Here is an 18326-nt window from a genome sequence, read left to right as displayed (position 1 = left end):
AACAAAAGCAGTTGAAACAAAATAGGCCATGGTCAATTCCACACGTAAGTTCCTCGCTCTAATTCGTGCTGTAACGGAAAGCGATCCCGATAATTTTGCCAGTGCTAGTAGATGGTAGAACTTAAGTACTCCGCTTTTATCCATTTAGTCTGAATTCTAAAATTGGGTTACCTTGGGCGTTCGAGAATTACCACATGTCGCGTTTACATTGAAATCATTTCGCATAGCAATTTATTTTTATGAAGACATTATCAAATTTAAAATACCAACAAGAAAAGTTAAACCTAATGTAACCTAACTACCAGCAATCTTTAATGGAAAACAGCATAAGAAATGTGCCCGCCTCGCCCGCCCGCCGGCCGCATGGCCGGTATTTGCTATACCCACATTGAATTTTAAATAATGTGATTAAAATAAAGTAAATCATCAATTTATGTTTAGACTACTAGAAAAGCTTTTTGTCTACATTAAAGAGGATACTTCAACACAATAATCCTACCATCAAGCCTACCATTTTGCTTATTCATTTGATGGCCTTCTTCGGTCGATTAACGAAGTTTTATAACAGCGGGGTTTGTATAGTTATACAATCTTAATTGGTTGATTCAAGGACAGAAATGTGTCGTGAGTGGAATAAAATTCAGCCTCCAGTTCTTCGGGCGAACCGCCGGTGTATACGTATAGGCTACTACAATGTATGCGTCCATTTTCTTTTTCAGATCACGATATTTCCTCAAGCTCATGGTGCGCGAGTAACATATATCAACCGCGTTCGTGACCTAGTTCTATGATGAGGCATTTTATCATTGTGCAGGCTGCTCACGCTCCCCAACGCCTAACCAAAAGCTGAAGGGAGCCGGTTTCTATCACTTTGACTTTGGCGCTCTTGTATCTTATTTTCTTTTCTTTTCTTCTCCACTTCTTTGCATAATCAACACCCAGTATTTTTAAATTGCAACGCTTGAAATCATTCAAGGATTCACGAACAGCTACCTACGGTCTATACTCATCCAAATTATTCTTCTAGCGAGAAAAAGTTTCATCGTGAAAAGCACGCACCGGAACTTTTTTTGTGCCACTAAAAAAAAGAGAGAGAGAGAGATCAATAAATAACCATCAACGATCAAGCGATTAACTAAAAAGAAGTCGATGGTGTTATATAAGAAACACACATTATCGACAGGCTTGGCTGGCGAAATTCTACATTTTCTTTTTTTTTTCAATTATATTGTATTGATCGTTATAATTTCATTTTTATTTTCACCGAGTCTGACTGGGATATTTCTTTGATATCGTGTACATACCCGTATATAATTAAAGGCTGACTATAACGCTCGTTAAACCTAAAATACACGATGGGATGATGATCTTGTAAACTTTTTTCAGTGGTTATTTCCGCCGAAAGAAAATTGCGGAGAAGTAGTGCATAAAATTGTAGGCTCCAAGGGTGTTTTTCCTTCATTTTCAGCTTTTCCCTTTACAATATAAGTAATAAGTCTTGAGAAAGAAAAAGAAAAGGAAAAAAAGAAAAAGAAAAAAAGGAGAAATGAAAAAGGTGAAAAAAAAGGAAGGGTGTGCTAAGCAATGTCTAGCCTCTAGCCAGGTTTATAGTCAGGTATATCGTGGGTATGGAGAGTTGTTCCCCCGTGTTCTCAGTTCTCACTCTTTAGTTCAGCTCCGACTGTCAAGCATCGAAGAACCTTGCGTTCTCAACGAATATAGTTAGCTTTCTCTTTCGTTTTAAGACGTTATATACACCTGACCGAAAGAGTGTTTCAGTGCATCGTTCGTACACCAAGTGGGAAGTGCGTTCTGTTTTGATATCTCCAACTCACGGTTAGTTCCCTAAAAAAATCAGCATCGTTTTTGCCGCTAGGAGTTAGTTCATTTCTGGTCCAGTGTTCATTTGGGGGTAGTGAATTATTTAAAAAAAACGATCGGTTCAGCCTTTGGTCCTTGGGATTTTTCCATTGTTTCTTAGTTACCGTCCCCCTCCAATTTCTAGGAAGCAAATCATTGCGTTTCTTGCAGATCCTCGGAATATTTTGTCATCATCTTCTCGGAAGCGATTGATTAGAGTCGCGTACAGCTTTTGTCCACATTGTATTGAACGAGAAGGATCTCGCAACGGAAAATGATGCACAGCAGGAAAGGCGACCGAGTGCATGCGTGGTGCTGCATGGTGGGTATCAATAAAACGAGAACTTACGGCGTTGTGTACTCTATGGAGTTGGGGCCAGCCAGTCTATTGTTGACACTGGTCGCCATGGACGACGTTGGGGCATTTCTGCATTAATAAATAGCTCATCTGTAACCGTAAATCAGTTCAGGCTTTTATGCGTCCAGTCGACTGAACGTTAGTTGGGAGAACCGAGTCACTACTGAAGCGTCTCTGTGATTTCAGTACGTGTTGATCCCAACTTGAAATTAATTCCCAAATATTTGAGATCTTGATTATTTTAATATTACTGTTGTGGTATTAGTAGCAATATGCGTTTAACTCCAAATTCGTTTAGTATGTCTCAACTTGTATGCGTCATTGCAGTGGGACTAATTTGATTCCATTGTTTGGCTATTATCATTTAGTTAACGGTAGTGACGGCGCCATGGGACACGGTGCGGAAATGAATGGATGTGGCAAGTGCCTGAAATATCTGATGTTCACCTTTAATTTATTATCATTGGTAAGTTGCACCGTTTCATTATTCATTTGTATTCGTTACCAATTTTTGGAACACGGATGTTCAGGGGAGATGTTCAGGGGGGACAAAAAAAAAATCCAAGTATTAAGTTCAGACCGTGAAGTTAAAATGGGGCCGATCACTCGTCGACTCTCTATTTTAATATACAAAGAGTAGTGCACTTTCACTTTTTCCCATCAGCACCATTCGAGCAAAGGGCTGACCTCTTTTCCTTGGAGGACTGACTTGAGAGAGTGGAGGTGGTTACATTGGAGTTGGACTTTCCATGTGCCTCTGGGCACCTCGTTGTGTAAACGACAATTTCGGAATTTTTTATTTTATTTTATTTTATTTTTTTAGTTCGTCAAGTTGTTTGAGTTTTACTGGGTTACGCGATGATTTCATGGTCGAGATATTAATTGTTTTCAAAGAGTTGCGACATTTAGATTTATCATTTATGCAACATTCGCTCTTTATTGATTGAATTATTTCATTAAAATGTAAAATGACGCTATCACGCTATCACGTAATTGCTGCCAACCAATACCCAGTATTTCGAAACGCTACAATTATTCCTGATAGGTTGGTGGAATCGTGGTGATGGCCGTTGGTATTTGGACATGTGTAGACCACGCCTACATGGAACAGTTGCTTGGAACCAATCTATATATGAGTGCGGCCTACATTCTTATCGCGACTGGCGTGGTGGTCATCCTCATCTCCTTTTTAGGATGTCTCGGAGCCGTTAAAGAAATTAAATGCATGCTCCTCACCGTGAGTTTTTTTTTATTTCAGTGGTTACGCAATTGCGGGAAATTAGCATATGAAAATTGAGATGAAGTTGTAACAAATATTTTTTTGATCGTCTTTTCTGTTTGATTGAACAGTATTTTATAGTGATGTTTGGCATATTTGTGACTATGCTGGTTGGTGGTATTTTGGGTTATGCCTTCCGCTCGAATGTTGCTGTTTCAATGAGAACGCGAATGTACTCTTCTCTCGGCGAATATGGCGTTAACAGAGTCGTGACAGATGCGTGGGACTTCACTCAATCCAAGGCAAGTTTGATTGTTTAACATCACATCCCATAGTAAAGAGCGTAATTTAAGAAAAAAAATAGTGAAATAAAAATGCCTAGTTACAGTTGAATTAAACTGACCGGATTCCATTTTTACCTGATCGAACAGTTACGTTGTTGCGGAGTCGAAGGTTTTGATGGTTACAGAATCTGGAGAACAGAAAATCGCAACTTCAACAGCAATTCGCAAGTACCACTCTCGTGTTGTCAGAAAATATGGACAAGTGGTCAAATTGGAAGTACCGGACTAATTAATAGCGGAATGCTCAATTCCGGTCAAATGGATATGACTGGACAGGTAATACTTTTTTAAATTTAATTTGCCAGTGTTTTACAATGTGTTCGATATTTTTGATTTAGTCGTACATGCCGTGTCAAGGATCTCCAAACAGCAATACGGCATACTTGATTGGTTGCTATGAAAAGGGCCTCTTAGCCGTTCAAGAACAAGCAGGTAGATTTATTTTTGAAATTTCGTCACTTGAATGTTTTTTTTTTAATTCATTTTTTCCACTTTAAATTTTAGCGATTGTTGGAGGGGTAGGGATAGGCATCGCATTTGTCACGGTACGTACATTAAAGCTATTAAAGTGGATGAACCGTAAACTAATAAATTTTCTTTTGTTTATCGAATGCAGCTAATGGGAATGATTTTTTCGATGGCTCTCTTCAACATGATAAAATAGCGATGAAATGCGTTAGTTTAAACGACGTTATTTTTAAATTTCATTCCATCCCGAAATAAAAGAAAATGATCTGGTTGTTTGCTTGTAATATTAGAGTATATTGTAATTTCGTGATTACTATTGCGTGGTTGCCCACTATCCTGTCAAATGTGAATTCTGCATCTGCATGGTGTGATGCGCTTTTTGTACCCAACGTTCTTATTTCCTTATTCCTCACTAAGAATTCTTTTTCATTTCGTTGGACAACTTTCACGAATTGAGAAAAATCTTGATCATGACGTGCATATGGATTGTCAAACGTGTGAATGGCACCTTTCGACTGTCGTAGTAAAAACACTGTTAGTGCAGTTTCACTCTAGAATCTAAAGTCAATCGAATGTCAATTTTATGACAGACTGGACTCCTCAGAAATGGCTCGATAATTTGTCAACTTTAGTTCTAGTCAGTTGGCATGCACTTTCAATATAATACACATTCTCGGCGTATTTTATTTAAAAATTTGCGAAATTGTGTTCAATCCTTATTTTTTTACTTGTCTGATTTTGAATCTTATTATCCAACTTTCTTCGAGTAAAGAAATATTCTAAATTCTCATAAACTTAAATATAAGAAAAGGGCGAATCAGATTTTAAAAATACACTCAACCGCAGATTGGAACCAGCTTTTTATTCCAACAAATGAACATGCTTTCCTTCAGTTTCATCGAGAAACAACACGGAAAAAACATCATCAAAGAACTCTTTATAGTAAACGCATGCGCGTTTACAGTCCGGAGCCCAGTTAACTTCCAACAACATGGGCTGTATCGATGGTCCACTATCGTCACCATCTAAAAATAGAAAAACAAATTTTTACATGCCCATAAAACTCATGGACGATAACTTTCATTGGTTGTGAAATTTTTAATACGTACCTAGAACATTATCTGTCCACGCTAACATTAAATCGACTGCATACATTGCACGGGATTGCGGGGCGGCAGGAATATGAGGCGCATTATCTTTCTTTTCTACGCTTGATTTCAGCAAAGAAGATAACATGGCAAATATTCTTTTCTCCACTTTGCACCATTCTTGACCTGGATTTTGCTCTTCGAAATAGCGAATGAAGTCATGACAAAACATCTAAATAGTATGTTCAAGAGAGTTAAAAGAAAATGTCAAAATGAAATTACATTCCCTCTTTAAGTACCTGGTGTAAATTGGTAGGCGAATAGTTCATAACCGTGAAGTGGCGTTCATATTCGTCAAAATGATCCAGTTCGAAAGGCTTGTTGGCGAAGCGAATCCAGAATCGCTGATAGACAAAGGCTTTCAAAGGTTCGGTTGAACTGAGAAGAATTATGTAGCGCAGGTCGAACTTGACTTTGGCGTTAACATCTTCTCTATAAAAAAGTACCGGCCTCTCTATATACCGCTGACAAATTTTGGGTCCACTGACGGCTAAACGTAATATCATATCGAGATTGTCAGTGATGTGAGTGTCCATGCTACGCGCTAAATTCCATGGTTTAATGATCCAATAATTCGGTGTTCCCCTGCCAAGAGAAAAAAGAAAACCTACAATACAACGAAATAAATGGATCGCAACAACTCATAACAAAACAAAAAACCCAAACAATAAAATCGATAAATATAAAATGGGATAAATCATCTTACAATTTTTCTTGCGCGAGAAAGTAAGCCACTAGTTTAGGAAGCTCTGTTTTCAAATTAAATGTCGTTGGAAGCCAAGATGGTTCGTTTTCCAAAATTTCTCTTTTGGAACTAATACTGGACCTTCGAGCAATAACGCAAAGTAGATCCTTAACCTGATTTTTTTTTTAAATAACATTATTAGTTGGAAGAAAATCAGAATCACAGAAAACATACAGTCAGCAGATGTTCACAGGGAAATTGATTAATCCGTTTAAACGGAAAGTTTTCGCTTAGCTGCCTAAAAGAGTCAAGAAAAGGGAGTTTTTGAGGTAATTATTAGTTCTAATTTCTAAACGTTTTCAATTACTTGAAATCCTTGAAATGTGATGAGAGCCAAAGAATTTCTGCTTCATCAGAATTATCTACCAATTGAAATCTAGGGTGTTTCAGATAGTCGCGAATGAACACATATTCAACGTAAGTGCGGATAGGTCGATCACTCGGTAGGCCAGGTATTTCAATATCGGCATTCGGAAGCGTTTCGGTCATTCGACTAGCCTTTAAAAACCTAATATTATTAATTTTTAACGATCAACAGAATTATTCGATGTTAAGCTTACGGAGAAGTAGTCCGGTGAAGGCTCGACTTGTTCTAGATCAACGGAAGCAAGGAATTCTTGAGAAAATTCCTCGGACCACGGATGTAATAATGCTGACCGACTAATTTCATCAGCTCCTGAACCTTCAACGAAATCACGGGTAACTTCGTCGTTTTCATCAAGATCACTCAAAGGGAACATGATCGAATAGGTAGCTTGTTCGGACATAAAGAAAAATGGAACAAGACGAACGGTCGGATGATCAGAATGTTGAATCCGTGATCTAATATTTTAGAATAAACAAAGTATTAATATTATTCAGCATACAACTCTGAAATACAAAAAAGAACTACTGCAAAGATCAAAGTAGAAAGTAACATACCCAAATTCATCCAAAATGTACCAGATGGGGAGACGCTCCTCGGCTTCAAGATTTTGGTTACCTTATATTAAATTTAAATTTAAATTTTGAGAATAGTAAAAAAACAAACAAAGCAATAGCATATTAACTACCAATGCTATATGTTTGACTGTACTTCCACATGCTGGCCATAACCTTCTTAACAATTACTTCAATATTATCACTCTCAGCAGAATAAGCAACATCCATGAGGTTACACATCCTAGCAAGGAGGCCTGTGATGTTAAGCAAGTGGCTCCTAACTTGATCTGGTCGAAATGTCCAAGCATGGTCAACAAGATAGATACTAACAAAATAAAATTACATTAAAATTCTGTTATATACATGATACAGACATTTACACGAAGAACATTACTGCTTTGGATCTGCTGCAACAACACCTCCTGAACATGTAACTAGAACTTTCCATTTGTTGAAAGCATTACTCACAACGTTATCATCTTCATCAATTTGTGCTAAGCTAAAGCACTCCCCAGCATCAAAAATCTAAAAATTAAAAAGGAATTGAATTAATTATCATAACCAAATTTGTGTAAATTCTTCAGGAAGTTGTCAGAAACTTACGCTATTCTTTAGCTTCCAATACAAGGTCTCCCAATAAATTTCAGGAACACCAGAGGACTTTAACCTTAAGACACTTGTATGTGATACATGAACATAAATAATAATAGTAATGATTTTACTGTGCTTGATGGAGAGCTATAAAACTTTTCAGTCCTTCCAAGCCATCTGCAAGTTCCAAAGAGGACATTTCCCTTCAAAGTTTAAATTCAATTAAAAACACATTTATTAGTAAGGATATTTTCGATAGCCATGTCATATACCTTTAATGATTAACCACTTTACGTATTTCAGATAATACGAAACACTTTTCAGTTGATTCGCAATTTCGCATATGTCAAAAACAACTTGAATTATTTCTTTCCACGTTGAGAAAGCAGACTGTCGATCGTCTGCTAGGCAGACACCGTTGTCACTTAATGCGTCGAGCAAAAATAAAAAATGCAATTCCAATCCAAAATTCCAACTCCAACAAACCCTAAAAAAGAAAAAAGAAAACTATCTCTCGATAGAATTATATTTATTTTGTCATTTTGTTTTCAAAATTGAAAAAAAAAAACAGAAAAATTTATTGTAAAAGAAATATGACGCACGCGCATATTTTGTAACACCTGCACATGGTTTGTGTCTTGTCTGTTTTGGTCTGGTCGTGGTTTTCAAGTTTTATACATTTCCCAATTCGCATAATTTAAAAAATGGAAAGCAAGACAGGTATCCTTAAATGATTATTATTTTATCCTGACACAAAAATTGTATCAATTTTCTTCTTCCCATTACTTCTAAAATTTTCAGCGTCGATTTCGGGATCAAAAAAGATTTCACTAAAACCCAAAAATGTGAGATCTTCAGCTTATGTTAAACGATTAAAGGTTGCACTAACCAAACAGAAGGTAAATTCTAATTCTGCTCACCAAAGAACACCACTTTCAGCTCCTCAAAGAAAAACTAAAGAGAGAGCATCGATTGCTAGTGATGCAAGACAAAGATTGGAATCTGCACGGTTCAGGTATTTTTTGTTGTTGTTGACAATATTCCAGCCTATCATAACATTTAATTTCAGGTATCTGAATGAAGAGCTGTATACCAAAAGTAGTAGTGAAGCATGGGAACTTTTCCAAGAAGACCCCCAATCATTTGATATATACCACAAGGGGTTTAAGAACCAGGTTTTGAAATGGCCAGTCAACCCATTGGATATCATCATCACTGATCTTATGAAAGGGTAAAATAAAACAAGCCATGTGCTAAAAAATTGCTTTAATTTAACAAATGAAAATTTTTTTTTTAGTCCTAGAAACTGGGTGATAGCTGATTTTGGTTGTGGTGAAGCTCAGATAGCAAACACCATTCCTAATAAAGTTCACTCTTTTGACCTTGTAGCAGCAAATGACAAAGTTACTGCTTGTGACATGGCTTCTGTTCCTTTGGCAACCAAAGCTGTTGATGTGGTATTTCAGCATTATTTATGCATTATAAATTTTGATCAAACAACAGATATTGCTTGTTCAGGTGGTCTTCTGCTTATCTCTCATGGGTTCCAACATACATGACTTTTTAAAGGAAGCTAATAGAGTCCTTAAAATTGGGTAAATGCTACATACAGATTTTAAAAAATAATAATCTTTATTGATGTAATTTTTAAATTACAGTGGTACTTTGTGTGTAGCTGAAGTTGAAAGCAGATGTAGCAATATTAATGATTTCTTGAAAACAATTGAACGTTTTGGATTCCAACTCAAAGAAAATAACGTTCAAAAATACTTTTTTCTCGCAAAGTTTAGCAAGATTCAAAACATGAGTCCCAAAGCAACTATGCCAAGAATATATTTGAAACCTTGTCTGTACAAAAAACGATGAATAGAAAAGTACACATAAATGTTGAACATCATAACAAAGAAACCGACTCATTATATGTTACGAATGTACAGAAACGTATTTGGTTGAAATAGAATGTTTGTTTTAAAAACTGAAAGAAAAATTAGATCACGCGCAGAATTTGTGCATCAACTATTTTGAATGCATGAATGCCAATTCAATCCTCCACATGCTATGCTAACGACAAAATACACAATAACCTACGGAAAAATAGATATTTTCAATTAGATTTCATTTAAAATATTATTCCGAATTTTAGAATGTAGTTCAGGTCGATAAATGGTAAAAAAAAAAAAATTACGAATGAAATAAAGATAGTTATTTAAACTGTAAAACAATTATAACATACCAAAATCACGGCAGCAGTAATTGCTGTTATTTTTATGTTTTTCCAGAACAAGGAATTAGCCAAATTTCGACTTGATTTCCGGAAAGTAACAGCCTAAAAACAATTTAAAATAACTTACTTGGTAAACCAAAGTAAAATTTAAAAATATCTAAAATATACATACTGACGCGCTGAGGCTTTCGGTTTTATTAACCAGTAATTCTAATCTTTCGCCACGTGCCGCTAAGGAATCTAATAATGAGCAAAATTAAATTAAATGGTATTATGTTACTACTGCTGGAGGTTGCAAATTCTTGCTGGCTCGTATTTACACTTTACCTATATTTTTCACCATTACATCTTTCAAGTCGTCCAATTCTCCTTGAACTTGAGAAACGGTATCGATATCTCGAGATTCAGAAAAGTGTTTCTGGTTTTAAAAAAAAAATCTCAGTAATGTCTGAAATAATTGAGAAGAATTTCACGACTTACCATTAGCCCTGCCAAAATTTTCGAAAACTCCGTGTTCATAGCATATGGTAGAGCAGAGTATGCATGGGCTCCAAAAGTATTTACAAATTTCTTTTTAACTTCATTCAAAAATAAAAATGCTCTTGAACGTTCAAATTCCTAAAATAAAGGTTTCTATTTATATATCATCTTCTACAATTGCAGACAATAAAAAAAAGATTTACATCATCTGAGATGCAAAGATAAATTATTCTGTCTTGCAAAATATAGTGGAACAAAAATGATCCATGAGAGTAGGTCATTTTTGAATCATCAAGTCCAATTTGAGCTAGAACTTGCTCTGTGATCTCAGAAAAGTTTCCAGTACAATTATTGGCAAATCTAGCCAAAACAGTGTTTCCTCTACTAACAACACTATATAACAGCGGCATTTTCCTTCTAAAAAATTAACATATGAGATTATGTAATAAAGACTAAATATTTTTTATGGGTCAACTAATCTCATACCAACAAAACTTTCTCGACGATTCAGACGATCTTCAATCCCATCAATAACTTGACGAACGTGTATAAAAAACTGCAGAGAAACTCACGATGGATTACAGAACTTATGAAGGAGCAGATATTATGACACTCAAAAGACGTTGCTATAGTTTTGGATAGTTGTAGGACGAATATAATTAATTTTTGTAAGTATTAAGGATTAAACAACCTATCTTAAATTATCAAATGACAATCCACTCCAGTCAATGACTCAATGTTGACTATTGTCGGAACCACGTTATAGAGTCTATGGTTTGCTCACTCACTAGAGCAGAGCAATAGATACCTGGTCGGTTCTCGGCCGTGTTGGCTTCCCTATCCCGGTTTCAGGGTAAACGTGGTCCGATTTGGAAAAATTGATGAGCGCCTCTAGTGAGTGTGTCAGGTACTACGTGAAGCCAGCCAATCAGGAAGGGTCTATGAAAAACTCATTGACCAATCACAGCTTACTTTTCTACAAGAAGTGAACAAAATAAAAAGGTAGAAGTATCCAACTGTCAAACCTCTAGGTCTTTTCTAAGTGTCCCAACATTCTTACATTTTATTGTTTGGTTGTGTAAATTGTTTATTCTTTGTAAGTGTCCAAACATTCTTACATTTTATTGTTTGGTTGTGTAAATTGTTTATTGTTCCGTTGACATAATACACTACTTCTTGTTTTGAAAATGTACACTTTTCACATTATAATTTTCATTTGGTAGTCGATCCATCGAAATGCAAAAAATCGTTTGTTTAATTTGATCAAAATACCATGTCCAATTCTTTGGTACCATTGATGAAGTTACTAGTGACTGAAATGTCACAAAATTAGACTTGAAATTAGTAGAGCTTGCTTCCATAGAAGGTGATGTAACTGTCGAATCATCAATGACAACAGCAACATTTTCGTTCATTACATCAGGAAGTGGATCAAAAATTGCTTCTTCAGCAGCCTGGTGAGTGTCCATTGATTCTTGAATAGTAGAGGTAGCTTCCATAGAAGGTGATGCAACTGTCGTATCTTCCATGACAACAGCAAGATTTTCCTTGATTGAATCTGGAAGTGGATCAAAAATTGCTTCTTCAGCAGCCTGGGGAATGTTGATTGATTCTTTAATAATTTCCATGGAGGGTGCTATCAGATAAAATTTAAAGCAATTGCTCTTATAAATAAAATGTAACGAGAACTATTATCAATACCTGTACTGTCAAATTTTTTTCTCTTAGACGTAGTAGGTATTTTGTCTACTTTTGGTCGTTTCCTTACTGATGCATTGCTAGCATTTGTTTCCACTACAATACATATTTAAGAATTGCGTTATTTGATATTAAACAAAATAAACATATTTAAAAATACCATTAAGGTTATTTCTCCATTTGAAACCATCAACATTTTGCATTGCTTGTCGACTAGGTGTATCTAAAATGAAAATGGTTCAGTTTCTGTGCTTTACAGATTATACAGGAAATGTAATATCAATACCATTTATCAGAAAATGTTTGGGAATTGCTCCAGCATTACGATTCCTACGTTTGAAAGGATGGAACACGTTCAAAATTTAAATCCCTGATTTGAAGTCACTTTCGTCAAAATGACGGGAGCAAATACGTGAGGTGCTCGTCAAATAACTACATGGAATTAGTTCTCGCCATTTAGATAATGAAGTTTTAGGAATTGCAAACAGGGTAACCTCGTTTTCTTTTTGATTTCCTTTGAAATATGTTGATTTACAACCAGGAACAGCACACCTGCCAACCATTTTTACAGAAATTATGGTTAGGCTTCATTCACGTAATACACGATAATGGCCGCCGTATTCACATATTACACAAAAATGGCCGCCGAAAGTATTATTTGAAAGTCAACGTCTTATCACTAGATGGCGCTGTTTCATTTTTACCACTTCACAACTTCTGACAAGCTCCGCCCTAAAATGTCTGAAAATCGGGGATACGTTTACCCTAAAACCGGGATAGGGAAGCCAACACGGCCGAGAACCGACCAGGTATCTATTGCTCTGACTAGAGTCACTACAGAAAACCCAAAGAGCTCGGCAGTCGGCACCCCAGCGGCCAAACCATAGCAACTTTCAAACAGCGCCTCTCCTCTAAAGTTTTCTCTACTCTAGTCTACTCTATTAAAACTTTATTGAACTTGCTTTTCAAAACCTTTGGGCCTTCTAGAATTATGGAAAAGATGGAGGGAAAAATATATATTTTTAAACTGATAATTAATCCTAGCACACGTTGCTTATTGGCTTTAATACCGGCTTACCCTGTTCCACTTAATCCTAACCCGCCTAACCTATGAGCCCTCCTCCCCAAAAAATCCCAATATTTTGGCTCCTCCCATAAATTTACAAATTTTAAATCTCTCATAACGGAGGCCAAGATATTTGAAAAAATATTGGCATACAATAATAAACAACACTATTAACTTAAGTACCGGAAAGTTTTTAGCTACACCTTTCAATATTAGAGTAAAGGGAAATGGGGGCTTAAAATGTCCCGCTTAATCCCACCCTCCCCTACTGAGTTGAAATGAAAGAATATTGGAATCCTGCCGAAAATTATAACTTAAGAAAAGTATTGATCGTCTAAAACTTTTTTTTTTTTCGATGTTTGCATTGCGCAAGTCGATGCGCATGGCTGATAGCCAAGATGTTTGTAACATTGCGCGATCCCACTGATACATTTACTGAGTGAAGGTCTAACTTTCGAGTGTCTTGAGCCAACTTATCAGCTCCTCTTAATTAACCGAATCGTATTTGGTAAGATCTGGATTTTCTCAATTTTATCAAAACAATTCATGTGCAATAAATTCAAATTCAATGGAAAAATCAAGAAAAAAAATCAAGAAGAACGAGAGGTCATAGATACGAGGAACAGGAAGCTCTTATTAATTGGAAAATATTGAGTGTCGACTTCTTAAATTAAAAATTGGTTCCAATACTTCGAGAGGCTCACCGCTCAAATTTGCGTAATTTTTGTGTAATTTGTTTAGTTTGCTCAAATTACGGGCGTGCGTCTAGATAGACTTAAAATTTGAGTTTTTTTGGCAAGGTGTACGAAGATTTTTTTTTTTTTTGTGGTGAAACCCCTCGAAAGTCTTCACTTTTATTTACTTAAGGCAAATAAAAACCTACAGCAGATTGCCGAAAATTTTTGTACATAACAGATAACACTAACATTCGGATATCTCTTCCACTTCCAAAATTAAAACATCAAATTTTTCGATTGTTTGTTCAGAAAATCATGCTTAGTGAAGCAGAAACTACACCAACCTTGGATGAGCCAAATCTACCGGAATTTTGCGGAGCAACGTTATCTTTAAACAATGCTTCAGGCACTATTTCAAACCAAAAAATCGTAAAGCAAAACCTTTTTTCAAACAACGAAGCAGATCAAATGAAAGAAAGAAAGAAAATAGCTGAACTCCAACCCTGCGGTCCTTCATCAAACTGCGGTACAATTCTATAAGCTTTTTTAAAAATATTATGATGGGCTGACTTCTGACAAAGCTATTGTTTTACTATACCGTAGAAAATGTTCCTTTATCTCCAACTGTTCTCAGCGCTGAAGCTCGTGGTGGTGACGGTCAAATCATCTCACAAGGCTACTTCAGTTCAAGAAATTACATGTTCGCGATCGAAAATTGCAAGAGAATCTTGACTCGAGGAGAACCTGAGAACCATGGGGTTTTCGTAGGAAGTTGGTTGCTAACTATGTAAGACTTTTAACTAAATGTTGTCAAGTATTTTCACTAGCGCTCAAAAATAATTGCAATATTCCAGTACGCGACGAAACACACACGACATTGATTTTGTTTCTTTTTTCGTACCGTAGCTTATTTGAAAAAACCGCGCTTCTTTCGTTTTGAAAAAAAACTTCACTTTCTGATCTGTTTTGTTTCATCTTTTGATGTTTGTTTTCTATTGAGGACTAAAGGGTCGATCACTGGGACAACGAAAAAGAACGACTGATTTTGCTTTATTCTCGAACCTTGTTCATTGTAAAATACGACTTCATCACCACGACTCTTCAAAGCTTCGAGACCTATGCACTCCAGAAAATTATTCACCTTACTATTGGGAATATTGAATACCCAACACACTCAATCACACCGTAAGTTTTTTCCGTTCAAATTTTTTTTTTCTTCAGATTGATGGGCATTGGTTACCAATCAACTGAAATTTGTCACAATCATGTGGATTGCAAGTAAATGTTTCTCTGTGTAAAAATGAGATAAGATTTTAGTGTCTACTTATATCGGATGATTGAAAATTAATTTAGCTTTTGTCGTATTTTTATATGAATATACTTTAGGAAATTCCAATACCTCGCAGATTCTATAACAGGACGATTCTCGTCTATTCTACGAGGTAACTTTAATAGTCAATCGGCATCGGAGCTATTACATAAACGTTCAACAGGTGAAGAAACTCAAACTGACTTCACTTCCGACAGGTAACATAACTAAATCAGACATGACACATTGATACGTTATAATGTAGAAATGTCGAACAAAAGTTTTCAAGAAAGTTCTTGCTTTGGAATTAGATTGAAAAGAAACGGCGTCCGAATTTTGTTTGGGTCCGTGCCGGCAGAACCCAATTTTACCCAGTTATGGAATCCATGGAGCAAGGCAATTCCCTGGTTAACGTTTTTATCGCATCCACTACTTTCAAGTAAAAAGATTGCAATTCTGTTAATCATTATTCGATGGATGTTAACTCTTATTTTTACCTATGAATTTTAGCTGAACACACGACTCCTGCTATATTCGACGTTAAAGATTTTACAGTCAACCTACAGCGAACTTTGCAAAACGAGTACCAGGGTTTAGTTGAATACAAGCCAATTATAATGAATTCGTATTTAGGGCTTCCAGCATTAGTACACAACTACAGTCAATTCGGATTTTACAAAGTACGAGGGAAAGTAAGTTTTTAATACTCCACCCAATCTTCCCAACCAATAGGCTTCAACTTTTTTGTATTTAATTTATTAATGTTTTCGAAGTCCAATACACAAATAAAGAAATCAAACAAGCATGGTCGTCTTCGAAGCTGCACTCTATACTTCTACATTTATTCAGGGGACCAAAGCTTGTAAGTGCGATCGTACGAGGCTGTGGCGATGAACGACCCGTCAGGCGATACATCAACTGCCATAACCTGTAACAATAAAATAAAAAAATTGAGAAACACATCACAAACGTATCTGATTAAAAAATTTACTTTTCCGTCATGTCCCGAAAGGGTTTTCAATGGTTGCCAAGTGTTACTCGCCCATATCTAGGGCAGAAAATTATTTCAAATATATATAGATGACAAATGTAACATTTAAAGAATGCAGAAAGAAAATCTATTAATGATTATTCATACCTTTGCGGTACAGTCATATGAAGATGAGACAATATACTGTCCGGAACTTCTTTCGAATTTCACGCTCGACACTAAATTTGTGTGTGCAGGAATAGTATAGATACAGGATCTCTTACGTAAATCCCATATTTTACAGGTATTGTCTTCACTTCCAGTTACTATGTGGTAGCCATTAGGTGATATATCGATGCCCAAGACACCTTTTAAATGACCTTCCATAAACATGATGCAGCGCCCAGTTCTGAGGTCCCATACTCGACCAAAAGAGTCCATGCCACTAGAAAAAATTCCACATGTAATTAAAATATTATGTTAACATATTTTTAGGTGTTGGTACCCTGTGATAGCCACTGAACCATCAACATTGAATGCTATGTTGTATACAGGTTTGGAATGCCCTTCTTGATGAAGAACTTCTACACCCTGTTCTAGATCCCATAGCCTCCAGGAATTATCAAAAACACATGTAGCTAAAAATCTTCCAGAAGGATGAAATTCAACTTTTGACACTCGATGCGGAGCATGTCCTTCCATATCAGCAATCGGCTCTTCACTTTCTAAATTCCACAATTTGACTGCGCCGTCCATGGAACATGAAGCCATATTTAATTCTGAAGGTTCTAAGCTCAAGGTGGCTTGTGGATGGAAGACTATTGCTCCAACACTACACTTGTGGCCTCTCAATGAATGAGACAAAGTGCAGTCAGGTACATTCCACAATTTACACAGGCCACTCCTAAAACATGAATTGTTTTTTATTATCTGATTAACTCTCTTACAATCTCAGAATATTTAATACCAGGAGGCAGTGGCCAACAAATTTCCACTTGGGCTGAATTGGCAATATGATATTGGTCTTCCATCACCAACTTGGCTGCACATGATGTTCATACCTCTCATCCGTTTCACCATTTCCTGCCTGGAAAAGAAAAAATATATTAATTGGGATGTGCTTTCATAACAGAGCATATTTCAGACCTTTTGGCTGTTCTTGTTGATTCTGGTATTTCAGATTCAAGTTTCACATTAGATAACCTTTGTTTTGCTCTGGGGAGGGAATAATATGCTAACCACAAACGAGCAATTTTGAGTGATTCAGGACCTTCATGATACCAAGTGGTTTCAGTTTGATCTTTCTCAACCTTCACAATTTCTTTTTCATCTTCTTTTTTTCTATCGATCAAATCATGTCCATGAACCGAGAGTAACTCTTTTAATCTATTTCGGCGATCAGCAGGTCCTTCACCAAAAAGGGTTATTGGTTCACCTAATTGCCTAAGATGTTTCCGAATTTCCCCATCGTCAATTGTGATAGCGAAACCGGTTGTGGACGACATGTTTAAAGAAATGTGTTTTCTAATTGAACTTTTCCTGTTTTGATCTCAATGTTTAAATATTATAGACACCGACACCTCGTTTTGTCACGTTTTTGTTGTCAATACGATCGTTCTTAAATCTTAAATAGACTTTTACAAGCCAGACGACTCCCAAACGAAAAGCGACTTACGGTATGAAAAAATCATGTGCAGCATACAGAGCCACTGGTGGAAAACTGGAAAACTATGTTCCATGTACTCATTCTTCGGATAATAAACTGCCGCTCGCAAAAGAAATTTTAAATTATGATGTGTGATTTATTACACTACCTAATATACAAAACAGCCAGTCTGAATAATACCTGAATACTGAATCTTCGGTTTATATTACCAATTTGTGATTTCGATTAGAAAAAAATTATTCGCACTCATAGTGCAGCACATGCCCATCTGGGATTTTTTTCCAAAAATGATTTTGTTGCAACCTATAAAATTGAGGTTCAGCTCAGCATACAGTTGTTAATAGCATAAAATGCCTGATATGCGATCGATTACACATGCAGCAGACTGTGTAACAGACTGTGTAACAGGCCAATTTGGTGTACGGAAACATTAGGGAGTATACTAGGCCTAGTATAGGGACATAACCAAAAATGATGTTTGAAATATCAGATTGTCAGTTCAAAATTTGGTTATCCATTTTATGCATCTAATTTTAGAAAACTGTATAATAACTACAAAGAATTGTTCTTAATAAAGATCTG

The 18326-nt window shown here is 36.1% G+C and overlaps 7 protein-coding genes across 11 annotated transcripts; 3 read left to right on the top strand and 4 right to left on the bottom strand.

The window, feature by feature from the left end:
• Positions 1-1607: 1607 nt before the first annotated feature.
• Positions 1608-4943, top strand: LOC124188811 (tetraspanin-9-like). Its single transcript, XM_046581684.1, has 8 exons — positions 1608-1836; positions 2587-2684; positions 3264-3455; positions 3569-3739; positions 3869-4057; positions 4120-4213; positions 4286-4326; positions 4398-4943. Exons 2-8 carry the CDS (start codon positions 2607-2609, stop codon positions 4443-4445), a joined length of 813 nt encoding a protein of 270 aa, XP_046437640.1. The 5' UTR covers positions 1608-1836; positions 2587-2606; the 3' UTR covers positions 4446-4943.
• Positions 4944-5092: 149 nt separating this feature from the next.
• On the bottom strand, positions 5093-8080 carry LOC124188807 (tubulin--tyrosine ligase-like protein 12). 2 transcript variants are annotated; one of them, XM_046581677.1, is made up of 13 exons: positions 7927-8080; positions 7786-7857; positions 7667-7730; positions 7458-7588; positions 7195-7388; positions 7064-7124; positions 6703-6964; positions 6450-6640; positions 6317-6380; positions 6104-6255; positions 5637-5982; positions 5359-5569; positions 5093-5274 (listed from the first exon to the last, which is right to left on the bottom strand). In XM_046581677.1, the coding sequence occupies exons 2-13, from the start codon at positions 7851-7853 to the stop codon at positions 5111-5113; spliced, it is 1908 nt and encodes a 635-aa protein (XP_046437633.1). In that variant the 5' UTR covers positions 7854-7857; positions 7927-8080; the 3' UTR covers positions 5093-5110. The 2 variants fall into 2 exon arrangements, with proteins under 2 accessions (XP_046437633.1, XP_046437634.1); XM_046581678.1 differs by having other exon boundaries at positions 7949-8059.
• A 154-nt stretch (positions 8081-8234) lies between these two features.
• LOC124188810 (ribosomal RNA-processing protein 8-like) lies at positions 8235-9554 on the top strand. 2 transcript variants are annotated; one of them, XM_046581683.1, is made up of 6 exons: positions 8235-8374; positions 8456-8669; positions 8724-8885; positions 8952-9111; positions 9173-9249; positions 9313-9554. In XM_046581683.1, exons 1-6 carry the CDS (start codon positions 8359-8361, stop codon positions 9518-9520), a joined length of 837 nt encoding a protein of 278 aa, XP_046437639.1. In that variant the 5' UTR covers positions 8235-8358; the 3' UTR covers positions 9521-9554. The 2 variants fall into 2 exon arrangements, with proteins under 2 accessions (XP_046437639.1, XP_046437638.1); XM_046581682.1 differs by having other exon boundaries at positions 8456-8885.
• Positions 9472-11136, bottom strand: LOC124188812 (vesicle-associated membrane protein 7-like). Its single transcript, XM_046581685.1, has 8 exons — positions 11050-11136; positions 10845-10914; positions 10562-10775; positions 10359-10496; positions 10206-10296; positions 10051-10118; positions 9888-9980; positions 9472-9738 (listed from the first exon to the last, which is right to left on the bottom strand). The coding sequence occupies exons 3-8, from the start codon at positions 10766-10768 to the stop codon at positions 9667-9669; spliced, it is 669 nt and encodes a 222-aa protein (XP_046437641.1). The 5' UTR covers positions 10769-10775; positions 10845-10914; positions 11050-11136; the 3' UTR covers positions 9472-9666.
• Positions 11137-11485: 349 nt separating this feature from the next.
• On the bottom strand, positions 11486-12698 carry LOC124188813. 2 transcript variants are annotated; one of them, XM_046581686.1, is made up of 5 exons: positions 12551-12692; positions 12343-12488; positions 12217-12279; positions 12060-12152; positions 11486-11994 (listed from the first exon to the last, which is right to left on the bottom strand). In XM_046581686.1, exons 3-5 carry the CDS (start codon positions 12257-12259, stop codon positions 11528-11530), a joined length of 603 nt encoding a protein of 200 aa, XP_046437642.1. In that variant the 5' UTR covers positions 12260-12279; positions 12343-12488; positions 12551-12692; the 3' UTR covers positions 11486-11527. The 2 variants fall into 2 exon arrangements, 1 of the variants encoding a protein (XP_046437642.1); XR_006872493.1 differs by having other exon boundaries at positions 11486-11950; positions 12343-12698.
• An 814-nt stretch (positions 12699-13512) lies between these two features.
• On the top strand, positions 13513-15907 carry LOC124188809 (tumor protein p63-regulated gene 1-like protein). 2 transcript variants are annotated; one of them, XR_006872492.1, is made up of 7 exons: positions 13513-13630; positions 14109-14325; positions 14403-14586; positions 14800-14984; positions 15186-15326; positions 15420-15547; positions 15619-15907. XR_006872492.1 is itself a non-coding variant. In XM_046581681.1 (7 exons), exons 2-7 carry the CDS (start codon positions 14115-14117, stop codon positions 15810-15812), a joined length of 1035 nt encoding a protein of 344 aa, XP_046437637.1. In that variant the 5' UTR covers positions 13521-13630; positions 14109-14114; the 3' UTR covers positions 15813-15907. The 2 variants fall into 2 exon arrangements, 1 of the variants encoding a protein (XP_046437637.1); XM_046581681.1 differs by having other exon boundaries at positions 13521-13630; positions 14808-14984.
• LOC124188808 (U4/U6 small nuclear ribonucleoprotein Prp4-like) lies at positions 15838-17723 on the bottom strand. Its single transcript, XM_046581680.1, has 6 exons — positions 17225-17723; positions 17046-17165; positions 16584-16982; positions 16247-16523; positions 16100-16156; positions 15838-16036 (listed from the first exon to the last, which is right to left on the bottom strand). The coding sequence occupies exons 1-6, from the start codon at positions 17581-17583 to the stop codon at positions 15950-15952; spliced, it is 1299 nt and encodes a 432-aa protein (XP_046437636.1). The 5' UTR covers positions 17584-17723; the 3' UTR covers positions 15838-15949.
• Between the last annotated feature and the right edge of the window lie 603 nt (positions 17724-18326).

Source organism: Daphnia pulex, chromosome 2 (assembly GCF_021134715.1).
Source record: "Daphnia pulex isolate KAP4 chromosome 2, ASM2113471v1".
Taxonomy (NCBI): Eukaryota; Metazoa; Arthropoda; class Branchiopoda; order Diplostraca; family Daphniidae; genus Daphnia; species Daphnia pulex.
This window is presented reverse-complemented; position numbering and strand designations above follow the sequence as displayed.